At 44.7% G+C, this 13314-nt stretch overlaps 1 protein-coding gene across 5 annotated transcripts in view; it reads left to right on the forward strand.

Moving 5' to 3' along the window:
- Positions 1 to 13314, forward strand: part of mtcl1 (microtubule crosslinking factor 1) — a 28202-nt gene that overhangs the window by 7046 nt on the left and 7842 nt on the right. For 3 of the 5 annotated variants that reach the window (XM_088311129.1, XM_088311131.1, XM_088311132.1), the window contains exons 4-9: positions 5800 to 5853; positions 6580 to 7923; positions 11094 to 11167; positions 11304 to 11568; positions 12474 to 12578; positions 12841 to 13068. In XM_088311129.1, coding sequence (XP_088167255.1) covers positions 5800 to 5853; positions 6580 to 7923; positions 11094 to 11167; positions 11304 to 11568; positions 12474 to 12578; positions 12841 to 13068 — 2070 coding nt within the window. The remainder of the gene's footprint in view (positions 1 to 5799; positions 5854 to 6579; positions 7924 to 11093; positions 11168 to 11303; positions 11569 to 12473; positions 12579 to 12840; positions 13069 to 13314) is intronic. The other 2 variants (XM_088311133.1, XM_088311134.1) reach the window with 2 other exon arrangements.

Here is a 13314-nt window from a genome sequence, read left to right on the forward strand (position 1 = left end):
ATCGCTAATCTCGGCCCCCCCGTGGCATCTGTCGGGTCGCGATAACGGCGGGTAGTCACCACTCTCCAGCCACAAGGCCCCTCCCCCCTCGTTAGCGACTAATTGTGAGCCGTGGGACACGAATGAGAGGCGGGTGGCGTGGGGAGGGGGTGCAAGGGCGGCCCCATTATCTGCCAGCTGGATGCGCCACAATCCGACAGCCCCCTTCTCTTCAAGTTCAAGCTCCCTGCACAAGTAACGCTTTGTTGTCGGTCGGCCATTCATATTCTTTTATTTGTTTGGACCTTTTGGACACAAAAACACACAAACATTCTGAACGATTCTCCCTTTGAAAGTTGATTTTTAAAAGAAACAGATGGGCCAGGTTTTTTCGTAAATGAAAAAAATAAAAGTTCAAATGTGTACGTAAAATAGTTGATTGTTACAAATTAGCTTGTAATTTCATTTTTTAAACGGATCAATTTTTGTTGTTTAAAAAAATCAACTATTTTGGCTGTCCCTGAATGTTCTGAACTCCTGTTTCACAGCCAGTGTTGCATTAAGATGACTCAGACTAGTGAAGGGTTGTGTTGATGTCGCTTAATTCCCAATGCTTTGACCTCATGTTATTTAGACAGCAAACAAGTTGAGAGTGAATTAACAGCGCCTCTGTTGGCTCGCTAATGTCATTCATTAGCGTGTGGACCTCTGCCAAGGCATCTGTGACGCTTGTTTGTGTCTTTGAGTTCGCATTGGTCAATCGCTCCCAATGACGCAATGCTAGTGGACATTTTAAAGAAAGGGCTTTGTAGCCGCAAGATCAAATATCAGCAAAGAACACTCGCCAGCTGATGATTGGTCGCGACAACAGCCCACGGTGATGCTTGAGATGTGATCTCCTGAGACAAGATTCCACGAGTCACAGCTCTGGTTCTGGTTCTGGTTCTGTCGTGACACTCTGACCAGCTTCTGTCCTCTCCGATTGGGATTATTAGATTTTCGTCACGTCACAGAATAAACGTAATGGAAGGTTTCTGGTTCGCGTTTGTTTTTGCTTGAACGGTCCCACATTCTCATGTCAAGTTAGCACTGCAGTGGTTCTGAAAAGCTCAGTTTAATTTCCAAAATATGGAGAGGATATGGATAGCGGATTTAAGACATTATTAAATAAGAGGATTTATTTATCTCTCATCTTGATAAACTTTCGTCTGCTACTTCATCTTTTTTTTTAATCCCCATTTACCTCTCAAATTTCAAGACACTTATCATTTCAAAACTTTTAAGACTTTATCTTGACTTCGAATAGCCACAGAAAAGTACTTCATTCCCCTGAATTAACTTAATGAGTGTCGGCGCTCAAACGTACCAGCATACCGTGAAGGCACCGCGAGATGCCATCAAAGGTTTGGCAATCGTGCTGTCTGCCGATTCAGCGCGACACGCACGATGCATTCAAGGACTAGTCAGCATTCGTGCATCACACGCACATTCACACACTCTTGTTTTGTGGGAGAGGCCCAAAAATGAAGTTGTGGGAAGAAAAGACATATCGTCATCTACTCGTCTCAGTTTCTTTCGGAGGAAATTCCTTCTTGTTAGACCTTCGAGTTGTTTCAAATTGTTCTGTTGCCTTGTGGTGATTGTGTATCCCATGCACAGCTTGTGTGCGTGGAGCCTCCATCGGTGTGTATGTGCGTGCGTGTGTGTGTGTGTGTGAGCCGGAGAGGGTAGACTCGCACATCGCCTCACCTCGCTAAGCCGCCGCTGACCTCGGCCGACGAGCCGACACGCAACAGAGGCTGGCACAATGGTGCTTTAATGGCCTGTGTCTGTGGATGTGTATGCACACACACACACACACACACACACGCACCCCCCCCCACACACACACACACACGCAACACCTCACTTATTCACCGCACTTACAACGTGTATTGTCACAGTTTTATGCCTACACTTGTAAAGTCGTAAAAATGCTGCAGGTGGACGCTTCTCGTCCATAATAACGTCTGTCACGCGTGGCCTCCTCCAAGCATACAGTAGGAAAAATTGGACCCATTGTGTCATTTTTCTTCGTTTTGATTTCACGTCAAAACAGTTTCACGCCTTCGCATTTTATCTGCGACATGGACGTGTTGTTTACGAGACGCTTGTCTCCTCCTCTGGGGAGAGAGGAGAAGGAGGGGAGGCCTGACCTTGAAGCGACCTCGGGGAATGCCGCATCCCGCCTGTCTCGCTGACACGTTATCTCTTCTGATGCTGTTTGCACATCTCGCGCACACACACACACACACACGCACGTACAGTACAGAGACAAATGACACGTTTGCATGTGCTAACTTGATTTCCTGAGTATAGTTTAATGCAGGTAGTTTGTTGAGCCACTCAGTCGTTTTGGAAGTTGTCATTTAGCCAGTTCACTTAGTCAATTAATTAGCCAGTTGATCGATTATTCAGTCCTCCGGTTAATTATTAATATATATATAAATTAGTTCGTTGGTTAATCAGTTAATCCGTAAATTCACTAGTCCATAGTTCGTGACGACCACTTAGTAGTTAACTCGTAAGTCAGCTAGTTAATCATGTAGTCAGCCATTTATTTAGCTAGCAGGATTAAAAAAAAAAAAAAAAAAAAGATGTCAAAATCAAACAGCGGGGCGAAAAGTAAAACTCGAACAAAGCCGCGGGCCAGCATTGAACACATGAACCTTTTGATATCGACCCAAACAAGATTTGCTAAGATTGAATAAAAAAAACAAGCAACACTTATTACTTTACAATATACAACTTAATAGCCCAGATATGCAAAATCGAATAAAAAAAACAAAAAAAAAACATCAATGACGTCCATTTATTAAATAAAATTGGAATAATAATAATAAATAATTATTAAAAAAAAAAAACAATAATAAATCAATCAATCATTCAAGCCCATGTCTTGAAGTAGCAAGAAATCATTTGGTATAGCCTCGCGGACCAAATCTAATTACACTGCGGGCCAAATTTGGCCTGCGGGCCTGAGTTTGACACCCATGTTCTAGATTATAGAAAAAAATAAATAATACTTTGCACTTTTGGGGCATAAGCCAAGGGGTTGGGAAAATATTTGCCTGACCGGCACCCATTATATTTAAACACCGGCAGCTTTCTTGCACGAGCTCACCTGCATCAATATCATCGAATTTCTGTCACACTGCATCTTTTGCCTGATGGAGCGCGTATTTAGGTGTTCTATATATACACTGGAGGCTTTTTTTTTTTTTTTTTGCTGCAAGTGGTGCAAGCTGAATATGGATCAGTGTGATCAGTGCTGTGAAATATGCCGTGGCATCACATTGTGAAAAGGCTGCCGCGTTCCACCCACGCACATTGACAAAATCTAAAATTCTTTGCGATTTTGCATCACACATTTTGTCCAGCATACAAACCAGAAAGCAAATGAGCAAAACCTTTTGGACGAGTTGCTGTTAAGTTTCACGTTCCTATGTGAAATGGTTTGGGGAAATCCCTCGTAGTGGCGATGAATTTGAATTTAGAGTTCTATCCTCAGTCGACAAACTTTACTGACGTGCTCCACTCATAAGCTGCGGCAAAATCTCAAACACTTCTCTGGACTTTTTTGCACCTCTACTCATGCCTGTCCCTATGTGAAACATTTTTTTTTCAGTTGGGGAAATCCGTCAGAGTGCCGATTTATTCTGGCCAAGGATAATAAAGATGAAACAAGCGCACCGCATGCTTGGGTCCTAATTATCTGAGTAGTGTTTACATTCACTCAAGTGCGTGAGCGCTTTTAATTAATCGACTGAAATGGATTAGAGTCCGCATCTGACTCTGCTAATCGGCCTCAGAATAATTTAGAGCGACATTTATTCCGCTGTTGTGCGTGAGTCTTAGAGGCGAGTTTTATCTGCATCCAGCCGCCCTCAAAAGCTCCTTTTGTGCGACCATCCCGCCCCCCCCCTTTCGCAGAGCGCCCCTCCCCCCCGTTAAATCCCATTAGCGGAGCGCAATGACAAGACTCTTCTCCCACATTTGGAGGCAACACCGACAAGCTAGCCAGCGGTGATGCCAACCTTGTTACTTGTTGCTTTGCATCCTCCAAACTCAGGTGATGAAGGTGCCTCGGTAATCGGTGGTCAAAAGTAAAAAAAAAAAGTCCTTGCCACCTCTACGTCTGTCTTCAAACCTTAAGATGTTCTCTGCCTTTCTGAAGCATTAGTTTTGAATTACAGGATAACCGTGCTGGAAAAGAGTTAATAGAAAATGGATGGATGGCAGTATACCAGGTGTGGGCAAACTACGGCCCGGGGGACACATGCGGCCCGTTAAACGTTTTAATCCGGCCCGCCAAACTTGAAAAAAATTAAATGAATAAACCTTGTGAATGTTTTATTTTCAAAATACTGTGGTTTTTCAAAGACATATATTGTTTTAATGCTTTTGTTCACTTTCATTTAAAATTAAATGTATTTTTTTTTCTCTGATGAGGTGAGGTTACCAAAACACTCCATCCATCTGCTCCTGGTCTGTCAATTTTTAGAACCCATTGTGGCCCACGAAACAAAACGTTTGCCCACCCCTGCTCTATATGATAGGTGGAGTACATGTTACCTTCTCAGCCCATCTTCTTCAACCTCTAAATCCGTTATTGAGCTTTCAGAGCAAGAACAATATTGATTTTGAATGATTTACGTCATAATGTCGCCAGTAGCTAACGTCGTTGGTCAAAGAGACGGACGGATGTTCCTTGTCACCGCAATCCAAGACACTCATTATTGCCTTTCTCTCAGTTATTGAACGTTGAGAGCAAGAACACCATGGATTTCAAACTCGTGTCGTATACGACAGTTAATGATGTCATTATTGGCGGAGGGTCAGGGATCACGAAGCTTTGTCTAATCCTGCGTCTCCCCAGACAGACAGATTAGCTGTGTCACCATGGCGAGGAATTAGAACAGTACTGGTGTTGGAGACGCTCAGCGGGGCGTCAAAGCGAACATACGCGAGCCGATCTGGTCGTGTGACCCACTCTGTCTTCATGGAACGTTTTGTTTTCTCCTTGGAAGTTATGATGGAGCTTTGTAAGGTAAACAAGTGGCTGAGATAGATGGATGATTGGATGGATGGATAATAGAAGAATGGATATAGGCAAGGGTGGACTTCAGATGAAATCTCAGGCTTTTTGAGCTTGATAAAAATAAAATTGCAGGATCGTGGGAAAAAGAAGTCCCCGGCCCCACCCAGTTTGCGTTAATGTTTTGGTCGGGTTGCTAAGTGGGCGTTTCCTCCCTGTCGCAGATCCAGCGACTGAGTCAAGGCTTTTTTTTCCCCACCATGACTGGTGGAAGAATTTACTTTATTGTCATTCAGACTTTTCACATGCGCATTCATTTTTTTGGGTGCCAGAAGTGGCCTTCAGAGGAACTAAATCTTATAATAAAAAAAGTAATCGTGTGATATCTCTACCCATGTTCCTCACTAGGCCTGAAAGAAAGTTTGAACAAGATGATGCAGGCTCAGACTTTGGTTGCTGTCTGATCTCCGGTCCGCATTAAATAAATGTAAGACGTCCATCCATCATCAGACGTTGACCTGACGACGGAAATGTTTAATGTTATGCAAGCTCCCCAACGAGGCTTAATGTTCTGCTGCCTCCATCTTTTACGGGATTATTATCGATGAAATCTCAAGCGGATCTCCGTTCCTGAGCGTCATCTATTGCTCTCATCTCCTCCAGTCAATACAGGAAGAAGAGTCAATTACATCCGTTTGGTATAAAATGTCCTTATTAGCTCTTGTTTTTTGGGTGTTTTACAGACTGCCCTGAGGCGACGAGGGAGCTCATTCAAGGACAAGAAATCCACTAGCCAGGTAAATGCAAAACAATGACATAAAATATTTTTATTTGGTTTTATTTTTTTAAATAAAAAAGTTTTATTTGAATCAATTTAATGTATTTGATTTTGTTTCATTCATTTGGTCTACAGTTTATTTGTTTAAAAATAATGACTTTAAAGTAATTGTTAATATAGTTTCTAATAATAATAATTATTATTATCATTATTATATTATTATTATTATTTTTAATTTATTTTTAATTATCCAATTTTATTTAACTTATAGACTGTACCCGAGGACAACTCATCAATTTTCAAAAAACATCACAGTGGCAGAACTAGACAGTAATAGCAGAAAGTCGAGACAGGTGTGTGGAGTTTAACACTTGACACTATGGGTCCTATTTTTGTGCCCTTAGGGCCTGATTTTTGTGCCCAGCGCGAGTCTAGCACAAAGTGCAGTTGAACTGTGCGCATTGGTGGAGTTTTCTTTCTTTTGGTATTTTTGTAGGCGGGCGCAGGCAGAAAGGGGCATTTGCGCCGTTGTGGGGGGTGAACACAGCTGGCTTGTTTCCTGGCCAATGGCAGCGGCTGCCCTCAATTCAATTCTTTGCCCGGTTCTGTGCAAAAAGTAAAAATAAAATCAGAATCTTTTGTTGCAGATCTTATCCAGGAATTTTGTGGGATCTCTGTGTGAATGAGGTACCGTATTCATTTAAAATATGCCCATATGAGCCTAATGAGAGTTTCTCACCATTAGGAGGACAGCGCTGACCTCAGATGCCAGCTCCAATTCGCCAAGGAGGAGTCAGGCCTGATGCGCAAAAAAATGGCCAAGCTGGGCCGGGAGAAAGATGAACTGGAGCAGGAGCTACAGAAGTACAAGTCAGTCTACGGAGACGTGGACAGTCCCCTTCCCCTGGCCGAGTGCGCCGGCGGTGGCCCTCATTCCACCCGCGAGGCAGAGCTGCGTCTGCGCCTCAAGCTGGTGGAGGAGGAGGCGAACATTCTGGGGAGGAAGATCGTGGAGTTGGAGGTTGAAAACCGCAGCCTGCGAGCCGAAAATGATGACATCCGTTGCCAGTACGAACGAGACTGCTTTGGTCGGGAGCCTTTCTCTAGCATGCCCTCATCACCCTATGGCGGCGACGTTCTCGAGTCGGCCGGCGAGCTCCGCCGTCACCTCCAGTTCGTAGAGGAGGAAGCGGAACTGCTGCGTCGCTCCATCTCCGAGATCGAGGACCACAACCGACAGCTTACTTCAGAGCTCAACCGCTTCAAGTTCAGCTCCGGGCCGGTCGGCGAGGACGGAGGCGAGGGAGGAATATTTAAACCTACCAATGGCTCCAGTGGAGGGATGTTGATGGAGGAGCTAAAGTCAGCCAGGATGCAGATTAACGACCTGAGCGGCAAAGTGATGAAGCTTCAATATGAGAACCGAGTTCTCCTGTCTAATGTTCAACGTTGCGACCTGGCGGCGCACCTGGGCCTGAGAACTGGTAGTCCACGAGACAGCGACGCAGACAGTGATGCCGGCAGGCGGGAAATAGCCGAGGACGAGGAAGCAGGGCGACTACTTCTACTCCAACCAAAGAGGGAGGGCCCTATCGGGGGGGAGAGCGATTCCGAAGACCTCTTTGAGAAAACCACCACCACCTCGGGGTTCGGAAGTATCCGACCCTCGGATGGTATGGAGCTCAGTGCTGCAGAACTTGCCAACCGCCGCAGGGAGGAACGTGAATCTTTTGCCAATGTGAAAAGAGAGGCAGATAGACTCGGCAAATCACTGGACCGTCTGATCACTGACACGGACAGTCTGATCCTGGAGGGTCGGCTTCTGGTCACGACGGCGGACGGGTCGCAGGGAGGAGGTGACCCCCAAGTCCTGGACACCATCAATACCCGCATGAAGGCTTTCCGCACCGAACTACACATCTTCGTGGAGAAATTGGAACACGTCGGTGACGGACTAAGAGAGAGAACAGACGATCTATCCCCAATGCCGAATCTCACCGAGTCTAGCAGCTTCCTATCCACGGTCACGTCCATGTCCCGGGATTCTCCGATCGGCAATTTTGGGAGAGAACTGATGACGGATTTCCAGGTAATTTAAGTTTGCCGTTCTTTGCTAGGCCATATGCAACGTATGCAATTGATTATATACTGTACCGATTCTGCGTTTGTAAATGTTGGGTTATATTTTCCCGAGTTTTTTTCCCACTTTCCAAAGTCAGCTCGGTTAGGCTCTAGCTCACTTGTAACCCTAAGCAGGATACGATGCAGAAAATGACCTCATTAATTGCCTATGTCCGTTCAAATTAGAGGCGATCTGAGGTCAGTCGTTGTCTTGGGTCAGGCCACCAGGATCCCTTGTAAAATTGAGGACAAACGTGGAAGTCGTGCGCCAATATAAATAGATCAACACATTTTGATAAACGCTGGGATATTGTTGATAGGTGTGAGGATATGCCAAACTATGGCAGTAAATATAGTTTCCATCAAGCGGTATAGACCTGTTCGATTCACTGCGGGATGATTCAGATCTATAATCCTGATCAGGCGTCTATTGGTGTGGTGCTCTCGTAGCAAGTAGGCTGAGAAAAAGCGTCAGATATTTTGGAACCCTTTACAATGATAACACCACTTGGTGTTAAAAGGGCGCTCAGCTTGCTGGTGACAATGTCCTCTTTGCCTTTTCTTCTGATAATTTCATTTAATCTTTTTGGGGACCTCAACGTGTCTGAAAGTTAATCAATTTTTGCATGGATCTGGTGAAAAAAATATATTTTAGGAAAACACAACCCTACATAACTCACTCTGTAGAGCCCCCTGGAAAGTTTTCTGTTTCACCGATCCGACACAAATTTGGGTAGATGTGTAATCGTTACAGGTTGGACGAAAAACTCAAGAGCCCATGATGTATATTTCAACAGGAAGTTGGATATTTTGGTTCAATTCCTACTCCAGAATTGGCCCAAATGAGCCGAATCCAAATGAAGTATCCAGAGACGTATATTTGATCAGCTTTTCTTTTTTTTGTCATCTAACGTTACAGTAGCACGATGTCAAAGTTTGTTCACTTTGAGGGTTGGCAAAAGGTCGTACAAGGCCCATTAAGTTAGCTTTGAAGTCTTTCTAAGCGTCACGTTTCGATGCCTGTCGGGACCCACCCAGCTCTACCACACTGGCACCACCGCCCATCCCCCCCCACCCCCGACCGCCATCACGTCCTGCCGCCGCCGCCGCATTGCCATCTACATCTCCATGCACATGCTCCCCATAGAGCGCCGCCTCGCTTGCCGCCCGCACGCACGCACGCACGCACTGCCTGCCCACTTGGCCGCGATCCGAGCGTCTTTTAACTTGACTGCATGGTGGATGGCTTCTGAACAGGCCTGCCTCTTATCTTTGTGGCGCTTAACGGGCATCGCTGTTTTGTGTTTGTACGTTGTCACCAAGGAGACAAACATCACGTTGTGTGTTGGCAAACAAAACGGCTCGAAAGCAGGGTTGCATGATGAAGGGAGCTTGTCGGCTTTCCGGAATGTTTTCCAACCGCCCGGGCCGAGAATGGGAAGCTGCCTTCATCCCCTCCCACTGCTCGTCCTCCTCTTCCTGCAGAGCTCACTAGCCGAGTCCCGGTGGAGCTGGGTGGATTCTGCACTCGCAGCTCTCGCAAGTTTCAAGCAATCAGGCCTTCTGTTGGCCCGACCTTCGCCAGGGTTGAACAAAATTAGGGCGAGGAATCACCATATTTATTTGCTTGTTTGTCCAGTTATTTATTAGCAGGACACTTCTTGATTCAAAAAGGACTGAAAACAGCACGACGGTACTGTTTTTGTTTCTTGGGCAAAAAAGGAAAACAATTCTGTTCAGAGTCAAACGATAAGAACGGAAGACAAAGCCTTCATTGGAATATTTTAGTTTTATTAGCTCCCAGGCTACGTCCTGGTTCATAGAGAATAAGGACGTATTACTTTACCGTTTGTCTTATAATGTTGGAGGGGCGCGGGTTGGCGTACTTTCCATCCTGACTCGAAAGTCAAAAAGAGAAAATCTGAAGTTGTGGAGTCAATGGAGTTTCTTTGAGTGTTCTTGTCCGTCTATTAGCTTGCAGACTTTTTCCTGATTCATGGACATAGGACTCTACCATTTGTTTTCTGGTGTGACTCAAAAAATGAAAATGAAGGAATCATGGATCAGCGTTTTTTTGTGTTCACTTGTCTATTTGTTAGCTATCAAGCTACTTTTGACGATCTATCGCGAGTCAAACATCAAAGAGTGAAAATTTCTGTAAAGTGAAATTTATGGGGGGATTGTCTGTGTGTAAGGTAGCTAGGATGCTACTTCCCGATTCAACAAGGATGACAAAATATGATAGGTATGTAATTTGGGTTTTTTGGGCAGGGGTAATGCTTCCATAGTGACTCAAACATAAAAACAGAATGAAGTCATCGAAGTGAAAAAGTAAGCTTGATCCGTTTGACCGCTAGCAATCCTACTTCCTGGTTCGACAGGATCGTACCATTTTTGACACATCCACTCAAAATACAGTAAACCCCCTGAAATATTAAGAATCACCCATCTTATTAGTTTAAACTAAAATATACCGCGTACAATGACACATGTTTTAAGTGCATTTCAAACATTAGCCTTAAAAATAAATGGCTTACAAGTGATTTGATTAAAATAAATAAATAAATGAACTCATAGTGTCAGTAGGCTAGCATGTATAAGCATACTTGGAACCTGTAAAATACGAGCTAACCAACGCGTTCTCTCCCTTCTTCATATTGCAAAACGGCCTTTTTTGAGCATCTGACTGTTACCAAGTAAACGGCTGTAAACTTTCTCTACTACTAAACTAGCTTAGTGCATTTCCATACACACAAAAAAAAATCACGACGAAGGTGCGTTTACGAATGGTGAATGCCGGCTCCCCAGTGGTTTATAACATTTAAATTGGGAGTTAAAGATTGTTTTGTTATTTGGGGTACTGTATTGACGATTACAAAACACGCTGACTTTGACGCTTTGTACAACACGTGAGCATGTTGAGTGGCCATTTTGTTTTTCCTGACCACCTTGATTGGCGGGCTCGCTTATCGCACTGCACCTTTTTTTGCCATGGTTACTTCTCAAGCCGGCTGCTTTGGTTTGGACTCACATGTCCGTCATTGCATGCGCTTCATAACGAGTCTTTTGCATTCTTTCCACCCCGAAACACCTGAAATTCCCCCTCCTTCTCACCCCACCCCCTCCTTCCTCCTTCAGATGTTCCAGCCCGCCATTTTGTTCATCCTCATTCTTGTCCTCTTCTCATCTTTGTCATATGCCATCATCTTTAAGTTGGTCTTCCTTTTTGCGCTCTTTTTTCTACTCTAGTCTGTTTGTTGTCATTTTAGTTGCCCCCCCCCCCTATTTCCCTATTTTGCTCTTATTCATCAGCCATTCACTGTTTTTTCTTTCTGTGTCCCGCTAGAGGTCTTTCTTCCTCACCCGCTTTGTTGTCCTCTTGTCTTTTTTGTCCACCTGCCACATCACCACAATCTCCTCCACCACCCCCCTTCCATACCCTCCTGTACACTTCCCGGACCCCAACCCCACCCCTCCTCACTCACAGTCCGGTCAGAGGGATGAGCTGGAGTGGCACGTAGGACAGGAGCGAGGCGTGGAGCCCCACAAGGAGAACAGGGGAGGTGCTGCGGGACTCGCTAGGTACCACAGACCACTGGTTTTAAGAACAGAGGTCAGTGACGCCCACCCCCTCAACCTCCTCTACCCCCCCCCCCCCCCCTTTCTATCTGTGGGACTGTGTGGGCACTTGGACCCTGTTTTTATTTTCTCAATGACCCATAAAATTCACTTCAAAGAAATATTGAAAAAAAAAGTTTGCTCACCCAAATGTATGTTAAAAACATTTAAAACATTTTTTAAAAAAATCACAAAATACGGTATACGTGTGCATGTATACCGTATTTTGCATGATTATTGAATTTTGCTGTATCATCGTTTTACGCCTGGGCCACCGTACGTTAAAATATGATAACCGCATGGTCCTAAAAATATGAAAATATATATATATATATATATATATATATATATATAAATTATATTTCTGATCTTTTGACATAGGTTGATTCTTCTACTTGGTGGAGTGACTCACCTTTTTTCATCCGAAGCTCAATCACCCTTTTGTCAGTCCACTTGAAGAGTACAATAGGTTGAATATGATGTAACAATTACAGCCCAAGTGCGTGTGCTCCTTCCGTAATCCGAGAGGTGGGGAGGGAATGAGGCAGAATTAGCGCTGCGCTTGTGTGGCTGACGTTTGACCGGCAAACCGGCTCAAATTGTGGCGTTTGCGAATCTTAAAGCCGAGCTAACAATGTCCTTAACTCTGGTTTTACGTCTGACTCTTTGGCACACCAAAAAATGTACATGGGTCATTGTGACCTGCTGCATGTTTACAGTAACCCCCGCCCCAAAAAAAAGACAAACGAATCTTCACTTTGTGTATTATATTGGGCGTGAAATGAGGTGTCTTATGTTAAAATTTTAAATTTTTTAAATAAATTTAACCTGCAAGATAGGAGGACAGTTGAAGGCCTTTCTGAAATTGTTCAGCGTTGTCACAAATTTGATTGCGTGCAGCTGCGGGAGGTGCCTGCTCTCGACATCCAGCTGCGTCCGGATCATGAACGACGGATGAGAGTTGCCACGGACGAACGGGATGCACCGGTCGTCTCGCTGGCGCAGGTATGAGCATTGGCGACTTTAAAAAAAAAAAAAAAAAAGAAATCTTTTTGTTGGTTCAGATTTTTCTGCTTTCTTAAATAGTCATCCCTCTTCTAGAAAACAGAACGTGTGCATCCATGTTTTAGAATTAAATGCAACCCATTTCAACTCAGTTGCTAACCAAAACAGGGGTCTCCAACTCTGGTCCTCGAAGGCCGCTTTCCTGCAATGACAATGACAAGTGATATTTATTTCAACGTCTCTGATTTCTTTGTCTCCGCAGGAGGACAAGGGCTTGCACCCGGAGCCCCAGCGCCCGCGTCTGGAGCTGCCGGGCCTCGTCCAGAGTCAAGAAGTTTCCTGGGCTCAGGAGAGAGCCGTCCTGCAACAAGAAGTTCGCCTCTTCCGTCGCAATATGGCCATCTTCTACATGAAGCTCAAGTCCATCCTGGCGCGTTGGAGGCTTGGAAGCAGGGATGGTGCGTCACGTGACGACAGCGCGCAGCCTGAGGTGAGCCGCCTGGAACTTTATTTGGCAAGTGTTGCAGCAGGAATTGGGTGTTGTCAGCAAATATTGTGAGACCCCTGTTTTGTGGGTAAAATGTGCTCAAGGGTCACGTTTGACTTTTTAAATGGACATATAAGCTCGATTATTTGTAGATGAGATTCACATTTTTATGTGCATGGTGCTGCAGTGAGATAGGAATGGCTTGACTTGACTTTCCATAATTGTAAAAAAAAACATGATGAGCTCATA

This window comes from Idiotropiscis lumnitzeri, chromosome 12 (assembly GCF_059441095.1).
Source record: "Idiotropiscis lumnitzeri isolate Australia: NSW breed Sydney's pygmy pipehorse chromosome 12, RoL_Ilum_1.0, whole genome shotgun sequence".
Classification (NCBI taxonomy): Eukaryota; Metazoa; Chordata; class Actinopteri; order Syngnathiformes; family Syngnathidae; genus Idiotropiscis; species Idiotropiscis lumnitzeri.